Source organism: Saimiri boliviensis, chromosome X (genome assembly GCF_048565385.1).
Source record: "Saimiri boliviensis isolate mSaiBol1 chromosome X, mSaiBol1.pri, whole genome shotgun sequence".
Classification (NCBI taxonomy): domain Eukaryota; kingdom Metazoa; phylum Chordata; class Mammalia; order Primates; family Cebidae; genus Saimiri; species Saimiri boliviensis.
Genome location: NC_133470.1, coordinates 135745363 through 135767510, shown reverse-complemented (window position 1 = coordinate 135767510; position 22148 = coordinate 135745363). Strand labels below are relative to the sequence as shown.

Here is a 22148-nt window from a genome sequence, read left to right as displayed (position 1 = left end):
CTGTGTTCTTATGTTTATCCTCTTCCTTGAACTAATGAAATAAACACATTTATTGATTTCAGAATGAGCTTTATTAATGTAGTTAATATGCCTTACTGTTATTCCGTGTACTTGGATTAGTACCATTATTGTTTATGAATCAACATTTTTTTTCTTTCAGTTCAAAAGAATGCAGAAACATTAGAAGAGAAGAAGACTGTGCCTACAAAGAAGAAAGTGAAAGAACTGAGAATTTTGGATCCGAAAACAGCTCAGAATCTGTGTATGTAATATTTACTTAGTAGGGTTGGTGTAGGTAGTGGTGAGAGGGGTTGGGGCTGTTTAATGTATTTAATCAAAGTTGTAACCTTTTTAAACAGGCATATTTAGCATCTTCTAGAAACAAAATTCGGTGTAAAGGTGATTTGGATGCCTTTTTTTCACTTAGCCAGTATGGAGAAAATTCTAATTCAGCCTCGGTCAGCCCACATGAAACTTGTGAATAGTAAAGATTTGGAAAGTAGTGATAGTAAAACATTGTTAGAGAATATAGTGAAACATAAGGCAGAAATGACAAAAAGGGACATTTTTTCCTTCTGCCTAGACCTGGGATTGATAGTTTTAGAGTATTCACTAGTTACACTGGGCAAATCTTTTTACTGCTATTCCTTTATGTTTGAAGTAATTGTTATGTGAACTAGTTAAATTGTTAACCTTAACTGCATTTAAAAACTGGTTAGTGAACCTTGTAGCCTTTAACAAACCAGTCAGCCATTAAATATACTTTTGCTAAAGCAGATGGACAGTTAAACTCATCTTCATTTATGTAGGCCTTTAAGTTTCAACACACTCTTCCCTCTGTCTTGAATTCAGAATTTTTGTTCTGTCACTACAGTAGACTGCGTTTAGATTTTGCTGATAGTAAAACACTGTGCATCAGAAATTTCAACATGTCAAGTATTTCTAATTGCACAAAGTAATACCATGGGAGTTTATTTTGTTAAGGAATGTGGTGTAGGGAATCATTAAAATACACAACACATCATTTTCATGTCAGTAGAAATGTTGCTATCAGAAAAGCAGTTTACTAATAGCTGTTGTGAATGTGTGCGTTGCTTACTTGATAGTACATTTTCAAAGTTGACATTCGGTACTTTTCTTTAAAACATAGTATGATCTTAATTGCTGGTTGATATCTGTCAACATTGTTGTTTTAGATTGTGGGGATCTGATTTGGTCTTATGTATAATGTAAATCATTTGCCTATAGAGTGAGGATTCTGTTTCCTTTTGGTACAGCTGAAGGCATAGAGACCGTTCCATGAAAAAAATGTTCTAAGAAATGTTCAAGTTCTGGTGATAAGAGCACATCTATGTTCTTTAAAAAAATAATGTTTAATGGAACATGTTGTTGTAATTACCTTGTGAATAATTGTTAGCTATTCTAGGCTTAATTTGCTGAATTATTCTACTATGATATGAGAGATTTCCATTTAAGAAAATGTTGGCAGGGGAAATTGTGAGTCAGTATATAAAGTAATAGTGTACCTCAGGAATATAAGCAGGAATGCAGGGCAGACTGTTGATTCAGGCACTTTGTTTTCTTATGTGGGAGAACTGCAGAGTAGATTGATATGATTTTTTATTCAGTTATTTTATTGTCTTTCCTGAGAAATACCGTGTTGGATGCATCTGACGATCTCCACACTAAATTCTTTTTTTTTTTTTTTTTTTTTTTGAGACGGAGTTTCGCTCTTGTTACCCAGGCTGGAGTGCAATGGCGCGATCTCGGCTCACCGCAACCTCCGCCTCCTGGGCTCAGGCAATTCTCCTGCCTCAGCCTCCTGAGTAGCTGGGATTACAGGCACGCGCCACCATGCCCAGCTAATTTTTTGTATTTTTAGTAGAGACGGGGTTTCACCGTGTTGACCAGGATGGTCTCGATCTCTCCACCTCGTGATCCACCCGCCTCGGCCTCCCAAAGTGCTGGGATTACAGGCTTGAGCCACCTCACCTGGCTAAATTCTTCATTGAATAAAAAGGTCAACCTGAAATAAAATCTCTTAAGTTTTTATGGATTATTTTATGTATCATCCTAATCTGAAAAGCCTAAGCATATAGTCATGAGTGCTATTAGTAGGAATTTTATTTTGTTTGTAAATATGCACTAACTGTAAACATTAGAGCTTGAAAAAATAGGCCATTTTGTCTAGATAGATAGAGTGAGTAGTCTATCAAATGGAACACCTTTTGTTTGTTCACAATTCTGTAAATTAGTATTAGTGACAAATTGCATATTTTGAGTCTATGAAATGAAAATCAGGCATTTATTAGGACTTTAACATGTTGATGCTATTCTACTTTTAATAAAATCGAATTTTATTTTAGCCATCTTTCTGGGATCATATCGTATGCCATATGAAGAGATAAGAAACGTGATTCTGGAGGTTAATGAAGACATGCTGAGTGAGGCTTTAATTCAGGTACCTTGTACTTATTTTCCTTTTGATTTCTTTCCACAGGTGTCTTTAGACTATTCTCAACGGAGTTGTAAGAAAATTCTCTTCTATATTTAGATTTTTTTTTTTTTTTTTTTTTTTTAAGACGGAGTTTCGCTCTCGTTAAGTGCAATGGCGTGATCTCGGCTCACCGCAACCTCCGCCTCCTGAGTTCAGGCAATTCTCCTGCCTCAGCCTCCTGAGTAGCTGGGATTACAGGCACGCGCCACCATGCCCAGCTAATTTTTTGTATTTTTAGTAGAGACGGGGTTTCACCATGTTGACCAGGTTGGTCTCGATCTCTCGACCTTGTGATCCACCCGCCTCGGCCTCCCAAAGTGCTGGGATTACAGGCTTGAGCCACCGCGCCCGGCCTTATATTTAGATTTTTTAAAAGATATTGAGTAATTTGATAAAATCAGGAATATCTAACTGTGTTGACAGTAAGAGGACTAAGTATAAAAGATCTAGCTTCTGATTCTGTTCCTGCCACTTATTTATTAGCTATATATCATTCTCCATTGTTCACTGTAGATACAATTATACGTATTTCATCATCACCATGGCTCCATTAAGTAGATATTGTTATTACCATTTTATGGGTGAAAAAGCTGAGGGGTCAAGAGGTTCAATAGCTTGCTGAAAATCAGTGAGTATTTAACATGCCCATTGTTAAGTTGAGTATCTAACTTTTACCCAACTCTGTTTGAGTGCTTAACATGTATTGTTGATTATGTCCAGTACTTTCTGTATTTTTAATTTCATTGAATCCTACAATAATCCTATGAGATAGGCACTATTACTCTCATTTTACAAATAAGGAAACTAAGGTTTAAACAGATTGCCCAATTTCACAATGCTTGTAAGTGGCAAAGTAGCAGAGCTGGGATTCAAAACAATGTCTATCTTAACTCTAAAGCTGTTATATTATTGTGCCTTACATGAACAAATGAATCTTTCTAAACCTCTATTTCCTCATTTGAAATTACAGGGTCATTGTGAGGATTTAACTAAATAAAGTGCTTTATGTGATAAAGGACTATACAGATCTAACACATTTGCATTCTTGGTATGTCTGACCCTATCTGGCTTAATTTCTGAAAGGAATGACTGTAAAGATTTTTGTGGAAGGGTATAATCATTGTAGTTTTTTGTTTTTCTTTTTATGTTGTTGTCTTTTGTTTTTGAGCCATGCAGTTGGTTTTGATTTTTTAGAAAACATCAAATCTTCAAATAGTTTATGCTATAACTTTAACAATTTTGCCACGTTCCCTGCAACCTCTAAATCTCTGAGAACCTGTGTATATAATTTGAGCAAATGATGTCTCTGTGGAAGCTCCTCTGTTTTGGATTGTAGGCTTACATTAAAGTTTATCTCATATATATGTTTTAAATCTAGGCAGAATTTTTTAAAATAGGACTAAGGTTTAATGAGATGACCTTTGTCGTCTCTTCCTAGTTTTTAGATCTTCCATTACCTTTTCTAAGGCTTAATCTCTTTTCTTTTTTCACATATCTGTACATTTTACCCCTTTCCTGCTTTACCCACTAATTTCGTGCCATCTGTTTGCTGAGGACTTTTTAAAGCCAACCTTCTTGGTGTCAGATACCCTAAAGTTTCTTCTCCATCCTTACCCTGTTCCATCAAAACCCATTTTCTCAGTTTTGCTTGTGGGAAGAAAAGAGGTTATCATGTAGTATAATGTACATAATTGGAATTTGTGCTACTTGGCAAGTGGGTATAGGGCCGAAGTGGTGAGTAACTCACCTGAGTTACTAAGGTTAGTATTGCTTTTATCTAAACAAATCACACGTCTGAGTATCTTCTGGAAAGGAAGATGGATGTTCCTGGGTTGAAATAATTACATGGTTTTCTAGTCCCCAAGAGAGATGATTTCCCTCTGTCAGGAGAAAAAAGTATAATCACCAGCACCTTTTTCTCCCCCACTCCATTCCAGAACATTTGTTTCAGTGATGGAAAAGTAACATCAATTTGCCGTTCATATGAGCTGTTTACCATTTATGTCTAATTACCATGTAGCACATCAATAATGCATGGCATTAAATGTGTATCATCAGATTAACTTTGTTGTAAGTTCTATTTGATTACAGTGCTAAACTCCATCCATGCATAATTATAGTTTTTGCTCATGTAGCATGGCTGTCTCCTCATAACGACAAAAACAAACAAACAAAAAACAATTAAGTATACATCACTTCCCAGAGACTTGAATTAACAGTAGTAGTATTATCTCTTCTAGTATGGGTCAATACGCTCTTGCTGGGCAGACAACTAATAGATTTTAGTTATGTGGTAGGATAAATGTCTTACTTAAAAAAACAAAAAACAAAAAACAAACTTTAATCAGCAAGATCAAGCTCCAAGTTGAAGGTTATTAATAAATAGCAATTTTCCTTTTATTTCAAAATATCTAAATTTAAGCTGGAAGACGAGTTCGCTGTGTGGGAAAAGTTGAAATGTACTAAAATATTTGCAGTAGCACGTAGAAACATTTAAAAGTACACCGTATCCTGAGGTTGTTAAAGAGTCTTTGATATATGTAATTATGAGTTACTGTCAAATAATGTATACTATATTTTGGTGACTTTTAGAATTATTATTCTAGCTTTCAAAATTTGTTTTAGTATAATTTAATTTGCTATATTGAGAGAAAAATCTAAGACCAGGCAGTCAGTTCTTTTTAGGATAACAGTGGTAAAACAGAAATATGTGTAGACACACTTACATATAGAGGATTGACATAGTAATGAAACTGGCATTTGAAAAAAGTGAGGCATGTGTGAAAAGAAAAATAGAAGTATGTTCTATTTGAGATTATTAGTGCATGGAAATGATTCTTAAATACTGAGGAGATGTCATTTAGGTAAGGAGTTTATACTTATATTCTTTTTTTTTTTTTTGAGACGGAGTTTCACTCTTGTTACCCAGGCTGGAGTGCAATGGTGCCATCTCGGCTCACGGCAACCTCCGCCTCGTGGGTTCAGGCAATTCTCCTGCCTCAGCCTCCTGAGTAGCTGGGATTACAGGCACGCACCACCATGCCCAGCTAATTTTTGTATTTTTTTTTTTTTTTTTTTTTTTTTTTTTTTGTAGAGACAGGGTTTCACCTTGTTGACCAGGATGGTCTCGATCTCTTGGCCTCATGATCCACCCGCCTTGGCCTCCCAAAGTGCTGGGATTACAGGCTTGAGCCACCGCGCCTGGCTATACTTATATTCTTTTTTTTTTTTTTTGAGACGGAGTTTCGCTCTTGTTACCCAGGCTGGAGTGCAATGGCGCGATCTCGGCTCACCGCAACCTCCGCCTCCTGGGTTCAGGCAATTCTCCTGCCTCAGCCTCCTGAGTAGCTGGGATTACAGGCACGCGCCACCATGCCCAGCTAATTTTTTGTATTTTTAGTAGAGACGGGGTTTCACCATGTTGACCAGGATGGTCTCGATCTCTTGACCTTGTGATCCACCCGCCTCGGCCTCCCAAAGTGCTGGGATTACAGGCTTGAGCCACCGTGCCCGGCCGTATACTTATATTCTTAAGGAATATGTGAAAAAAAGATGATCAACATAAAAGATAGTATGCTGTTACTGCAGAATAATATGTAAAGATATGATAAAGCATGGGTTGGTAACCTGGAGTTTAAAGCCCTCTTTTGGGACCCATGGAGAGAATTCAAATGGTCCTGAACTTGTATGTGAAAAATATTACATCTTTATTTCCATTAGCTTCTAATTAATATTTAGCATATTATTTGATTAAGAGTGTAGGCAACGGACCAAAGTAGTATTAACAGTACCTCTAACTTTTTCACTAATAGAAATAATAAATATTTTCATATCACATTCTAGTCACGGCAGATATCTTGAAATACTGTTATAGTCATTAATACTTCAAAAGTACAATACTTAGAGCTGTGACTAGATCTTATTTTTAATGCTTTAATCTAGCACATCTATCATATCACTGTTTTGGCAAATATGTTGATAAGTACTTAAATATAATTGGTATATTACATAACCCTATTTATTTTGTTTTACCCTGGTATAGAGGTTCACAGAAGGTGAACTGTAGGTTAGTGTGGGCTGTGGTTAGGGTGGTCTTCCTGGAAGAAGTGTTCTAGCCTTGGAAACACTAGTAGGGTTCAGTTAGAGAGGCCTAGGATAAGAGAATGATGGCCAAAGTTTTGAGGTATATAAAGGATAAGGTCTTTATTTTTCTGGTGTAGATAATAGGTTATATAGGGTAGCAATGAGAAAGAGCATATAAAAGATTAGTAGCTTGGTGGTGGTCATATTGTGGAGGCACAGAAATAGCATATTGGTGACTCACAGGCACCCACATTCTCTACCTCTAACTTTCTCTCACTTAGGTTTTATTTGGCCTTCCTAGTACTTAATCAGTGAAATTTTAATGTCACACACTCTCCAGTTTGCCACATGCCTCGCCACTCCCTGTTGCATTTTACTTACTCTGACTCATTCCTAACCCCTGTATATACCAGATGCTTTTATCCCTGGTAGACAACGTGAATGCTGAGCTGTTGAGTTTGGTCATGGTCAAATTGTGTGCTTAGGAAAGATACTGTTAGCTGCAGTATATCAGATGGCTTGACAGAGGGAGATCATTGCAGTTTCAAGGGTAAGGTGTAATAAAACCCTGAATATTTCAGAGGTAGGAGAAGAGGGAATTTGGATAAATAAGAAATTTTTTAAAAATGATTAATTGAAAAATCCTGGTGATAGAGCTAATGATTGTAGCCCTGACACAAAGAGGCAAATCAGGTAGGGAGAAAATGCTTTTCAGGGCAAAGGAGAAAAAATTTACAAATAACATTACACTAGGAAATGTATTGGAGGTGAGAAGAGAGGCCGAAACTGAAAATAAGGATTTGTGGAGTCATTTGCAAAGAAGTGATTGTTGGGATATGAGGAGCAATGACGGTCTTGAGGTTCCTCATGAAAAAAGTAACAAATGGAAGGTTAAGGACTGCATATCTGGCGACCATAAAAGTCAAGGGGATGGGAAGTGTTAGAGAAATTAGAGCAAAGAGTCAGCATTTCAAAGACAGGGCCCGGATGCTATGGTGTATCACAAAAGCCAACACAAGAGCCTTTTAAGGAGTGATGAATGAGAATGAGATTGAGACAAGAGGTATTTCCTTCAATATGTCAGATTATAATGATTTATTTAGTTTAAATAGTTATTTTTCTATAGTTTTTTCTTGAAACAACCTGCACTACATACCAGCCACCTGTATTCCTTAAGCAAATGTGCTATTCATTCATGGTCTTTTGGTCTCTGTCTCCCTTATTTTTAAGGAACATCGACATTTCTACTGGGCATGCAACTGTCTGGAGTCCTAACCCTATTGCTTTTCTTCCTCTTGCTTTGGTTTTGACTTTCCTTCCTTCCTTTGTTTCCTTCTCTCCCTCCCTCCCTCCTTCCTTTCTTCCTGCTACTTCCTCTTATGTCTTTTCATTCCCTTCTTCCCTCTCTTCTTCCTTCCTTCCTTTCTAGGTAAATTCTTTCTTTGATAAAACACCTTAATTTTCCTTAATAATACCTAGGGTGAAATACAGCTCCTGGATGCCTCCATACCTGGAAACTGCAGAAATCCCTCCATAGATGTTTCTCTACAATGCATACATGGGAGTATTCTCGCTTGCTTCTACCCTCCAAGACCCCTGCCACCAATAATGACTACATATACTGGCTGTATTACTTTTCTGAAGCCCATTTGAGTAACCAGCACCGTACTCAGTGCGTGGTGTTTATAGTGTGCCACATGATTATGTTTTCTCAAATGTGATTTTCATCGCAAAACAGATTATATGGTTTATATAACTTATCATTGGATACCGACAGGATGATCAGAATGACACAAAGATCATCCAGTCCATTCCCCTGATTCCAGGCAATGCTACACCTAAGTCATCAAAGATAGATGGGTGTCTATTGATTCTGCAGGGAAAAAAGATTCTTCAACTTCCCTCAATTAACCAGTTCTGGAGTATAATTATTCTTATAGTCAGGAAGTTCATGCATGTGTAATAGTTGAGCTCGTTTTTGTCTCCTCAATCCATCTTTGTAATCATTGATCTATTTACGTGGCTGTCGACCATCTGTATTTTATGCAGGCTTGTGAGTCTGCATGCGTGCGTGCACTTTACAAGGGTTGATGACTTTAGAATATTACAAGTGTATCTATTAAGGCAATAATGACATTAGTATTGTACAATTTGAAAACATTTTTCTCTTAAATAACAACTTTTATTTACCATGTTCAATTTCACAATTCTTTAGGGAAAATGAAACAGCTGAAATAAGAGTAACAATCATAGAACATTTCTTTATTTCGCATCATGGTGGAATAATTTTATGACATGCTTTTGCAGTCTGAAAATTCTTTTATCCATGAGCTGCTCTTCTTTCACATCTTTTGCTTTTAAATAGTTGCGTGATTTTAAAAACATGGTTTTTTTTTTTGTTTTTTTTCTTTGACTGAAGTTTCCTTTGACGCTTGTTTGCTACTTTCAGTCTATTGTTAAAATTACACATATTCCAAGCAAATGTTATGGCTGCTTATTTTTATTCTATGTCAATTATTGATTAATGCCAGTATTTCATGTGTCACCATCACTGGTTGTATTGTTGTTTACAGAGAAAGAAAAGGTAGCTTTAAACAATTAATTTTTTCTTGTACTAATTGGATTATGGAAAATATTTTTAAAATATAAAAAATTGAGCCTATGGCCGGGCTCAGTGGCTGATGCCAGTAACCCCCACACTTTGGGAGGCTGAGGCAGGTGGATCACCTAAGGTCAGGAGTTCGAGACTAGCTTGGCCAACACGGCAAAGGCTTGTCTCTACTAATAATACAAAACTTATCCAGGCATGTTGGTGCACCCCTGTAATCCCAGCTCCTTGGGAGGCTGAGGCAGGAGAATCACTTGAACCCGGGAGGTGGAGGTTGCAGAGAGCCGAGACCACGCCATTACACTCCAGCCTGGGTGACAAGCAAGAAACTCCATTTCCAAAAAACAAAACAAAAATTGAGCCTATTTACATTTGTAGCAAAACGTAAGTCTTACTAACAGTTCAGCAAGCTGCCACCTCAGAAAGCATATTTTATTCTGCCTTGAACACTTTAAACGACGGTAGAACTTCATTAAAATTTTGGTTCTTTCATACTGTAGATCCATTGGGTCTACTGAACTGAGATAATGATCGGGGTAGAACAAGAATTTCCTTATAAGTGTAAAACTTGGGGCCAGGTGCATTGGTTCATGTTTGTAATCCCAGCACTTCGGGAGGCCAAGAAGGGAATGTCACTTGAGGTCAGGAGTTTGAAACCAGCCTGAGGAGCATAGTGAAACCCCAACTCTACTAAAAAAACAAAAGCAAAAACAGTATTAGTCGGTTGTAATGACGTGCACCTATAGTCCCAGCTACTTGGGAGGCTGAAGCAGGAGATTCACTTGAACCCAGGAGACAGAGGTTGCAGTGAGCCAAAATTGCGCCACTGCACTCCAGCGTTCCCAGGAGCAAGACTCCATCTGAAAAACAAATAAACAAACAAAAACAAGTGTAAAACTTGGTAAGTGGCCTCTTTTTCCTTATATAAACTCCCAAAACCTGCACTGGGAAATGAAAAGCAAGATTATACCATAACCCTTACTCTAGGTAGTACCTCTGAGGTTACTGCCAGACAAAAAGCATTAAACCTTTACCCTAAGAGATTCAGAGGACAGGGAGTCAAGGCTGTAATGTCCTTAATGGATTTATCAGAGAGAGAGAGAATCATCATGATTTCCACCCCCACCTAACTCCCTATGCATTTTTAGTAGCATACAAATTTTTTTAAATTCAAAGCTTACTGGCTAGACATATATTTAACCAATCATATATGTTTGTAATTGATCATATCTATAAAACCACTTTCTCTTATTTACTAAAGAGGTAATCAAAACCTTTCCTTCTATAAATAAGGAATAAATGTTTACATTCTTTTTGTAAGGTTCTATTATAATTCTAGATATTCTCCTATGTAAAGTAGAAATGTACCTAGTTGTTAAATCTTTTAAAGACTTGTAATAGTTATAGTATAATCTAACACAATATAAAATTTAACGTGCTACAGCATACTTTAACATAGCATAATAACAGGTATAACATAATGTTATTTTAACTAATATGTTTAAAATATTTTAGGGAGGCAGGAAGGAATACTCAAAGAAAATTTAACTTTTAATTTCTTAAACTCAATGGTAGACACGTAGATTTATTGTCTTCTGTGTACGTCTTCATGTCTTAAATATTACACAATGAATAAATTTAAAAGTATTTGGCAAGTGCTGAAAGCATATGCTCAGATCAGGTTTCCTCAGCTTTTGCACCATTGATGTTTTGGGCCCATTTTCTCTCTCTCTCTCTCTCTCTCTCTATCTATCTCTCTCTCTCTTTAAATTTTTGAGTGCTGTCCTATAATATCCGTCACCTCTACCCACTGGATGCCAGTAGCAGCCCCATCATCAGTTGTGGCAACCCAAAGTGCCTCTAGACTTTGAAAAATGTCCTCTGGCGTGCAAAATTGTCCTTCGTTGAGAACCATTGTCTTAAGAATCACTTTTATTTCTGAAGTATATATAGTAAAGTTTTAAAATTTAATACACTTCCAATCATTTGCTTTTATTTTCTATGTTCGTTATGAACTTCATGACAGGTTTTGAACATTTAATTAGTATAGGTCCAAACAAAATGATACCATAAGTTTAAAAACTCTATATCCCAGGAATGGAAAGTACTCATGTTAAGCTCTGATTCTAACAGAATGCATTCCTGTTACATTGCAAATATCCCTAGTCAAGCATTGCTTAAAGTACAGGTCATAATTATTTTTCAACTGTGGATACAGGCAACCATATTAGTGCGAGTTGGCTTCGTTTTCCTTTACCACATAGTATTTACATTTATAGTTCAATAGTGCTGAGCATTTCACTTTATAGCATTTTAAAACATTTATTTTTGTTTTGTTTTTTAAACATGTCATTTAAGTAAATCAAATAATATCTTGGTAACAACTTCTACTCTGAAGTCAAGAAAGCTGGATCTGAATCCCAGCTCTATCACTCACCAGCCATATGAATGGGAGCAAGTTACCTCTCTGAGTCCATTTTCTTTTATCTTTTAAATAGCTAGTAAGTTTGTTGAAAGGATCAAATTAAATAACACATGAAAAAGTCCCCTAGCACATTGCTGGTTACATGACAGGCACACAGAAAATATCTTTTCCAGTCAGTGGGAACAGTTCAGTTACATTTGGTATTTTGAAGTATGTTCCTTCTAAACCTACAATTGAATAGTCAGCCCTCAGTTTTCTATGTTAATGGAAAGAATTATCAGCAGGGTGATAACTCTCCTGGGGCTTCTTCCTTTCTCTGCACTGTCTGCATTCCAGAAATAGAGATATCAAATAGGGACAAAGGAAGTGTCCAGGAGTAGTGTACTATTTTTGAGGGGACTATTGAGAAGCCTCACTTTAACCCCTTTGATCCTTATTTTTTTGTGCTTTATTTTGTATTTCAATTCATTTGCATGCTGACAAGAGAAATGCAGTCTTCAGAGTAGACAAAGATAATTGAAGGACAATAAACTAGTAAGGGGCCTCTAGATAAAGAAATCAAAGTAATGCTAAAGCAAGAGCTGCTTTGGGGGGACTGCAGTAGGTGAGAATGAAGACTCTATAATGCCATCAAAACCTTTAAATATTTATACATATTCTGTAGATTTTTGATATTCCACTTAAACGAAATAAAAGTTCATCCATGAGTTGTTTCCAACAGCTTTAATGTGTTGTTGGATTTATATTATTTTAAGTTATTCATGTCTTTGGTGTTGTAAAATTAGCTTTCAATGTTTGCATTATTATTAAGCACTGAGATGAGGCTGTGATAATTTGAGGTCCTTACGGCAAGTGATCTGAAAATGTTTTAGATAGGAACCTGGTGTTTTTGTACTTTCATATTTTTTTGTTTAGATTTTGTTTTGTTTTAGTATATTGGGTAATATTAGAATCATATATTCTATATTTAGAATGATTTAGAATATATGGGAATATTTGAAATTATGGCTGTAAAATTATCAATGCCCAATATGAATGAAATTGTATTTTTTTAGTTTGAGTATTACTGGACAATGTTTTGTAGAAATCGAAGGACCTAAAAGTAAAAACATGACCTTTTCTGAAGGTCTGGCAATAGAAGAGATTTTTTTTTTTTTTTGGTGGAGGGGTGGGGGGCAGGGCAGAGTCTTGCTCAGTTGCCCAGCCTGAAGTGTAGCAATATACTAAACTAAAACAAAATTTAAAAAATCCTGGCCCACTGCAATCTCTGCCTTCTGTGTTCAACTGATTCTCCTCCCTCAGCCTCCTGAGTAGCTGGGACTACAAACATGCACAACAATGCCTGGTTAATTTTTATATTTTTAGTAGAGATGGGGTTTCATCATGTTGTCCAGGCTGGTCTTGAACACCTGACCTCAGGTGATCTGCCCACCCCAGCTTCCCACAGTGCTGGGATTATAGGTGTGAGCCACCGTGCCCGGCCAAGAATTCGACATATTAAAGAATTAGGAATTGTATGACCCATTCAGAATAACTAGTTCAGATTTAATATAAACTGAGTATTTGTTCTAATAAAGGGTTGCAAAATACAATAAATACTTAGAGACTAACAAAGCTACATGGCAGTGCTAAAATGTGGCTTCAGGAGTGTTTTCAGTTGATCAGAAGTGGGAGAATGGTATTAGTATATGATGGCAGACAAAGGGGAATGTTAACAGGAAAGAGCGTAAGTAGGAGTCCCTCCTAGGAATGTCTAGAAAGCATATGGATAAACGCTGATATGATAGGGGGAATTCTACCTGGTGGAATGCTTAAAATATCTCTGTCTTGTCTTCTCTTCCAATTGTGGAACCTTTCATCTATGAAGTATTTACTAAGGTATGACCATTCTCTTCAGCCTTACACACGTTGTGCTCAAATTCATAGTATATCCGTGTTGGAACACTATTCACCCTTTAAAAGAAGGAAATCAGGCCAGGCGCAGTTGTACACACCTTTAATCCCAGCACTTTGGGAGGCTAAGGCGGGTGGATCACAAGGTCATGAGATCAAGACCATCTTGGCGAACACGGTGAAACCTCGTTTCTACTAAATAGACAAAAAAATTAGCCAGGCATGGTGGCATGCGCCTGTAGTCCCAGCTACTTGGGAGGTTTTTTTTTTTTCGGGGTTGGGGAGCCGGGGCAGAGTCTTGCTCAGGTGCCCAGGCTGAAGTATAGCAATATACTAAAATAAAACAAAATTTAAAAAATCTTGGCCCACTGTAATCTCTGCCTTCCAGGCTCAACTGATTCTCCTCCCTCAGCCTCCCTCAGCACTTGAACCTGGGAGGCAAAGGTTGCAGTAAGCCGAGATCACACCACTGCATTCCAGCCTGGGCAACAGAGTGAGACTCCTTCTCAAAAAAATAAATAAATACAAATACAAATAAATAAATACATAGAAAAGCAGGAAATCTTGCCATTAGTGATAAGTTGGATGAACCTGAAAGACATTCCACTAAGTGACATAAGCCAGACATCGAAAGACATATACTGTGTGATCTCATTTATACAGTATATAGAACCTAAAAAAGTCAAACTCATAGAAGCACAAAGTAGAATGGTTGTTACCAGGGACTATAGGTGGGAGTGGGGATTGGGAGATGCTGATCAAAGGACATAAAACAGTTCAGGAGATTTATTTTAGAACATGGTGATTGTAGTTAATAACAGTGTGTTGTGGTTTTGAAAATTGCCAAGAAAGTCTATTTTAAATGTTCCACCACAAAAAAATAAGTGTGTGAAATAATGGAAATGTTAATTAGCTTGATTTAGTCATTCCACAGTGTATACATATATCCAAACGTCATTTTGTACACCATAAATATATATCTTTTTTGTTTGTCAATTAAAATTATTTGCCTTTGTATTTCTGTCATAGAATCAGAGGCTACCAAAATTAAAACTAAAACAATTCATTATAAATTAATTATTTCCCTTATTTCATGGGAGGAGAAACAAAGGCTCAGAGAGGTTTACATCACAAAGTCAATCTGGGATCACAACTCAGTTCATAAGATGCTAAATTTATTGATTTTTTTTTAACCCCCATTGTTTGACCTGTTTTTCCTTGCTGTGGTACGCAGGTGGGCGAACAGGTTGGGGAGTTTACTGCTGGAAAGCAATAAAAAGTAGTAACAGGAAGTTTACTAATTGAAAACAGTTTGTGCAATCTCTGTCACTGGAAGTCAGAGTAGAAATTAAATTATCCCTTAAAACATCTTCTTCCAATATTAGAAGACATTATAAATGTCTTCATTGACATTCATTATTGTTTGTGTTGTGAAATATATAATTAGGTGCCAAAAAATAAAGACTTCATTTTACTTAATGCAGTATAAGGGGCATTGGATTCTGTTTCTGCATTAATAAGAAGCATCTTAGTAAAATGAAAGGGTAATTCAATTACTAATAAGGCCATCATTTATTTTATCCCATATGAAGGATTCAGAGTGACGGAACCATTTAATGAAGTCTTTCAGCTTTGTGAGATAAATAAGAGTACGTATTTTGGCCTTCATTTTATAATTTTTTTTTTTAAATAAAGAAGAGGAAGAAAGAGAAAGAGGAAGAGGGAGAGAGAATGGGGGTATTGCTTTATTGCCCGGGCTAGAATGCAGTCTAAATATGGGTATGCCTATAATTGTCCTTAATAATGGAGACATAAAATAAAATGAGGGAAGAGAATAACAAACAAGGAGCCAACCAACATTTCGTTTAAACTTCTAAGTTGATATGATGTGGTACTGATGAGAGTGTATATTTTGTATATTTAAAGTGGAGAGTTCTTTAAATGTTAATTACGTTTACTTGTTGCAGATCTGAGTTCAAGTCCTGGATATCGTTGTTAAACATTTTCTGTCTCATTGATCTGTCTAATATTAATGTTGAAGTCTCCGACTATTATTGTGTGGGAGTCTAAGTCTCTTTATTAGTCTTATATGTCTGGGTATTCCTGTATTGGGTGCGTACATATTTAGGATCTTTAGCTCTTCTTGTTGTTGCATTGATCCTTTTATCATTATATAATGTCCTTCTTTGCTTCTTTTGATCTTTGTTGCTTTAACAACTATTTTATCAGAGGCAAAAATTGTAACTTCTGCTTTTTATTTATTTATTTTAGCTCTCTGTTTGGTTGGTAAATCTTTCTCCATCCCTTGTTTTGAGTCTTTGTGTATCCTTGAATGTGACATGGGTCTGGATGCAGCATACTGATGGGTTTTAGTTTTTTATCTAAATTGGCTGTCTGTCTTTGGATTGGGGGATTTAGTCAATTTAAATTTAGAATTAACAATGATATATGTGAGTTTAATACTGCCATTTAATATTAGCTGGCTATTTTGTCCATTAGTTGATGTAAATTCTTCATTATATTGATGCTCTTTTTGGTATTTTTTGGAAAGGCTGATACTGTTTATTACTTTCTATGTGTAGTGGTTCTTTCAGAAGCTCTTGTAAAGCAGGCCTGGTGGTGATGAAATCTCTGAGTGCTTGCTTGTTCACAAAACACTTTACTTTTCCTTCACTTGTGAAGCTTAGCTTGGCTGGATGTGAAATTCTGGGTTGAAAGTTCTTTTCTTTAAGGATGTTGAATATTGGTCCCCACTCTCTTCTGGCTTGTAGGGTTTCTGCTGAGAGATCTGCTGTGAGTCTGATAGGCTTCCCTTTGTGGGTAACCTGACCTTTCTCTCTGGCTGCCCTTAGTATTTTCTCCTTCTTTTCAACCCTGGTGAATCTGACGATTATGTGCCTTGGAGTTGCTCTTCTTGAGGAATATCTCTGTGGTGTTCTCTGTATTACCTGGAGTTGAATATTATCCTGCCTTACTAGGCTGGGAAAATTTTCCTGAATAATGTCCTGAAGCGTATTTTCCAGCTTGGATTCATTCTCTTCCTCACTTTCAGGTACACCTATCAAGCGTAGATTTGGTCTTTTCACATAGTCCCATATTTCTTGGAGACCTTGCTCGTTCCTTTTTATCCTTTTTTCTCTAATCTTGTCTTCTCGTTTTATTTCATTGAGTTGGTCTTCGACCTCTGATATCCTTTCTTCTGCTTGATCAATTCGGCTGTTAAAACTTGTGCATACTTCACGTAGTTCTCGTATTGTGTTTTTCAGCTCCATCAATTCACTTATTTTCCTCTCTAAATTGTGTATTCTTGTTAACATTTCGTCAAACCATTTTTCAAAGTTCTTAGTTTCTCTGGATTGTGTAAGAACAAGTTCTTTTAATTCACAGAAGTTTCTCATTATCCACGTTTTGAAGCCTGCTTCTGTAATTGGAACACACTCCTTCTCCATCAAGCCTTGTTCCGTTGCTGATGAGGAACTGGGATCCCCTGCTGAGGGAGAGGCATTCTGATCTTGGGTAGTCTCAGCCTTTTTTGGCTGTTTTCTTCCCTTCCTTGTAGATTTATCCATGTGGTCTTTATAATCACCGTCTTTGTAACTGGGTTTCTGAGTGGACGTCCAACTTATTGGTTCTCAGCGCCGAAATCTGAGCAACCCACTGCGCCGACTCAATCAGCGGCGTTAAGATGGATGGTGCTTTTCTGACTCTGCACCAAGAACCGACGCTCCAAGGCGCCGGCAAAACCGCCTCGCCGGTCACAAGAGTCGCGCTGGCGACCCGTGGGGCTCCTCCGCTGGGAATCTCCTGGTGCGTGAGCAACAAGAATTCATGTGAAGGTGTGGCGTCCTCTCCTCCTTTGCGCTTTCACTGGGAGCTACAATCCCGAGCTGCTAGTGATCAGCCATCTTGGATCTCTCTCCTATAATTTTTCTTCAGTGTATATAGATGAATAGCCTAGAAAAATTAGTTGCTTCTCAGGAAAAGCAAGTAAAGTGGCTGGTTTTCTTCTTTGAGTGCTATGACTAATTGCCACATTGTCTCTTTGGAGTTTCTACTCATCAGTGGTTTATACTTAAAATGCTACTCTCAGTGTAGTGGAAAAAAAATATTTTGGGTTTCAGTCATTTATTCTCTATATGACCTTGGGCAAGTCACTTTTCTTCTTTTAGCCGTAAAATTTTTCCCCTTAGAAGGGGAGAAATGTATACTTACAAAAGTTGGTTATTAGAAAAATTAAATATGAGCATATGTTAAAAATCCTTGCAAACTATAAAATACTAAACAAATTGAACACACACAGAGATGAGTCTCTTAGACAGACATCCATTTAGCTGTAACCTGTCACCTTTTCTGGCCATTTATCTAAAACTATTAACACTTAAACATTCGACTATTACTTGAAAGAGCATCCCAAAAAGAACTCATAGTCTTCATCCTTCCCCCAAATAAAGGTCTATATTTCGTATCTCCTGGAATTCTTTGACCCTTCCTGAGACTCATCCCAGCTCATCATGCATTCTTACTGATGCTTTCCCTGAAGATTTATGAGATTCACTCTCACCTCCCATGCCCATAGGACTAGACTGCTATGGTTTTCTAGTTGGTCTTTGTTTCTAGACTTCCTCCAATCCAGCACATCACATTACTTCATTTGACAAGGGGCTCTTTTTCCTCCATTAATTCATTTTCTTCCTTAAGAAGTGATCACAGTGATTTCCACCTGTTTTCTTCTGTTTAAATGCTGTCATGGATCTCTAGTTAATCTCTAGGAATTGGAGAGTTTCTGAAAGTCTTGATTTTGAATAATCTGTACATGACTCGCATTTGCTCTTCTCCATGCCTTTGCACCTGTCCTTCCATCCTTTAGGTGTGTTGTCTTTTAAAATATGACTTAAAACCTACTTTCTCCTGGAAATACTCCCTACTCTCTAAACCAGAATGAACATTCTCTTCATTCTTCATCTGCTCATTTCTACTGTGTTATTCGTAGTCTTTTGAAGTGGTTTTTGAAAAAGATCTTTGCATGTGATGCAGACATTCTGAGCTGTATCATAAGCATTCTTTGTATTGGTCATTCATTTTAGTTGTTTTTAGAATCAGATGCATGATACAGAGTTTTCTTTATATTATAACTGTTACATCATGTGATTGCCAATATTTTCAATTAGATACTTTGAGTCTGTTAGGCTAGTCCCCTCTACAGGGCTGTATTGAATGGATAAGCACTCTATGTTAAACGTACTTTCAGATTTACAGATTTCCCCTTCTTGAATATTTAGGGTTGTTTAGCTCTCAAATATTTCTGAGAATTCTAAGAACCACCCAATGTCCTTTATTGAATAAAAGGTCTTTATGAAAGTAAGCATAAAAATTCCATACAATATCAAATACATATTTACATAGGTTTTGCTTAATGCTTCGTGTTTCTACCAGTTCTAAATATTTCTGTCATAGATGAATTTGAAATGTCGTGTGCATTGAGAGATGAAACCTATCCTCATCTACACAGTTTCCTGGGTTTCAGCTGCCTATCTGGGGGGCTTTGGTTCACCGAAGAGAATATTGATGGTCTTCATTGGCCTAAGTGCATGCAGTCAGTGTGTTCAGTACACTAGATCGAAACAGAACGGCCACTAGATTCTGTTTATGTAGATTCCATGTTGTATATACTTTTAAAAATAAAAATGTGACTATTTCCAGATGAAGAGATTTTTTTGTCAGTGACGAGTGGCATCACAAATAGGGAAGCTCTTATTTTTGGCTGCCCTAAATCTTCCATGTGTCACAGGTTGAGCTTCCCTAAAGGAGAGCTTGGGAATGTTAGGCATCTTCCTTAGATCCTGAACCTGTGGTCTTGTCTTATCTGATCTTAGGCCCAAGTCTCCTCAGAAGAGCGAACAGGTTAAATGTCTTCAAGAGGGTGAGGGTGGGCTTTCAGAGGATAAGTAACTAGTTGGTGGCATAATGAGCAGTCATACAGATATGGCTGCTTAGAGTGGGACTACATCCGAATAAAGCCAGGATAAACTCAGCTCAACCCACATAAAGCCAATCATTAGATAACAAATTTATTTGGTCACCATATGTTGTCAGTATATTAATTAATCACTTTATTTTTATGGAATTTGGTAGTGGCATAGGTTCTAGAGTTCATCTTTACATACAGTCCATCTCATTGCATTTCATTTGGTGGTAGAGTGGTGGTAGAGTTAGCCTGATGAATGTGTAAACATAAATACATATTACTAGTTGGGAAAATCAATTCTTAAGCAGTAGCGTGAAGACTGTTACAACTAGTGCTCGACTTACGACCACGGTCGGGACCGCGGAACAGTCGTAACACGATTTGGTCGTAAGTTGAGTAGGCTCTATGTACAGTTGAAATGGTGCACGCGGAGATGGTAGTGCTGCCAGAAGCTGGTCCGCACTGTCGTACGCCCAGCTGGGCACCGTTGGCGCTGCCAGGCGCGGAGCAGTCGTGGCTAGCGATTGTGGTCGTAAAGTCGAATGGTCCTAAGTGGCACAGGTCGTAAGTCGATCAATGCCTGTATTTGCTTTGTATCTGTTAGAAACAGTGTCCCAGGCCAAATACACTTACATACATTATATGTATAGATAATTTGAATACTTCTTCAAGGGGAAAATATTTCAAACAAAGCTGGATTTGCAATTTGTTGTAGGATTTCTTCAGTTTCTACTGGACTAGTTCCCCTCAGTTCATGGCACAATGAATGGCTAAGAGTAAGAATTGTTCGAGATTGTCTGATTGTCTCCGATGTCATTCTTTTTTTTTTTTTTTTTTTTTTTTTGAGAAAGAGCTCAGGGAAGGTGGCTGGAGGGGGTGCTCCCCCGGGAGACCCCCAGGCCCCGGCTGCCCGCCCAGCCAGGGCCTACTGCCCAGGTGCCCTGGGGCTCACTCCTCCTTCTGTCCCCATCCCCCATCTCATTCTTTTTAATTCAGTTGATGATTCTCTTTATGAAAATGTATGGCATGTTTGGAAAGGGTCAGCAAAAAGCCAAAGCAAACCCAGGAGTCTGTCTATACATTATAAAAGTGAAGGGTTATTATCTAGATGATGGTGACCAGCTGAAAAATGTTGCTGAATGGCTCACCAAAAGAAATCCATATTGAATTGGATCAGATTAAAGGAAGACTGAGTCCCAAATTGCAAATTTTTAGGGCAACAATGTAAACTCTCCCAGAGTAATGAGAGACTATCTAAGAACAGAAGATTGAATTAACTTTAAGAAAAAAAGGCGTTTGAGATTCTTCTCTAATATTTCAGCTGTATGTGTACAGTTCAAAGCATAGTATTTATAAAAGGCAACCATGGCTGTGCATGTTACCAATACCTGTGAAGCCACGGTTTACTCCTCCTCACGAGAAACCACTATTCTGGATCTTGGGCTCATCAACCCCATGCCTTTCTTTATAATTTTTTGCCATATATGGATGTGTCCCTAAAATATATGTTCTTTAATTTTTGGCTTAGTTTTTATTTTGAGACAGGGTTTCACTCTGTTGCCCAGGCTGGAGTGCAATCTTGGCTCACTGTAGCCTTTCAGAGATGAAGTCTTTCACTAAAAGTTGCCCAGGCTCAAACGATCCTCTTATATGACAGAACTTCCTTCTAGGATCATTTTACTTCTCCCCAAAACAAGTCTGTTTATTTAATTTATTTTAGTTTATTATAATTATTTTTAGAGACAGGGTCTCACTCTGTTGCCCAGCCTGGAGTGCAGTGGTACAATCCTAGGTCACTGCCGCCTCAGTCTCCTAAGATTGTATCACCTCAGCTTGCTGAGCAGCTGGGAATTCAAGCTTACTACCATGCCCAGCAAATTTTTTAAAGTTTTTTTTTCTTTTCTTTTCTTTTCTTTTTTTCTTTTCTTTTTTTTTTTTTTTACCGATGGGGGTCTTGTTATGTTGTCCAGGCTTGTCTTAATCTCGTGGACTGAAGCAGTACCCCCACCTTAGCCTCCCTAGTACCTGGAACTGAAATGAGTCTTTTTGAAAGACTTTTGTGAGATTCTGGTCATAGCAAACATTGTTTTGTTTGTCTAATTATTTTTTTTCATCCTTGTTCTGAAACTATATTTTCACTGGGTATATCATTCTAGCTTGTCAATTATTTTCTGTCAGCACTGTGAAGAGATTATTTCACCACATTCTGGCTTCAATTACTAAGTGAGCTATAGTCTAAATTGGCATTCCATGGGAGGTAATCTTTCTATTCTACCTGGGTGTACTACCAAAGAATAAGTACTTTAAATTTAAATTATCAGCATATATTTTTACAGCTAGGTAGTTTAAAATCTGACTCAAAACTTGCATGGGTGTGGGAGTTGCCTTGTGGTTAGAAGTTTCCAGCAGAGAAGCCCCTTATCCCCAATCCCAGAGTTAAGGCAAAACCAGACACAATTCTTGACTGTTTTCTTCTGCAGGTGGGCTTTGTTTTTTCTCCGAAATAACCCCTTTTCTGGGAGTATTACCTTTTGGGGTTCTATAAAAGCTCTAGACCAGTAAAGTTTGATGGATGTACCTATAATAGTCTTGGCCTTCAGTGTCTGATTATGTGAATGGATTAGTGCTTTCTTTTTATTTTTTTTTCCCCCCTTGGGGAGTTTGGTGGAGGGGTGAG

At 37.4% G+C, this 22148-nt stretch overlaps 1 protein-coding gene across 5 annotated transcripts in view; it reads left to right on the top strand.

Annotated features, from left to right (window-relative positions):
- The window catches only part of DIAPH2 (diaphanous related formin 2), a 914837-nt gene that overhangs the window by 381233 nt on the left and 511456 nt on the right, over positions 1–22148 (top strand). For all 5 annotated transcript variants that reach the window (XM_074391645.1, XM_074391644.1, XM_074391643.1 and 2 more), the window contains 2 exons: positions 161–262; positions 2367–2461. In XM_074391645.1, coding sequence (XP_074247746.1) covers positions 161–262; positions 2367–2461 — 197 coding nt within the window. The remainder of the gene's footprint in view (positions 1–160; positions 263–2366; positions 2462–22148) is intronic.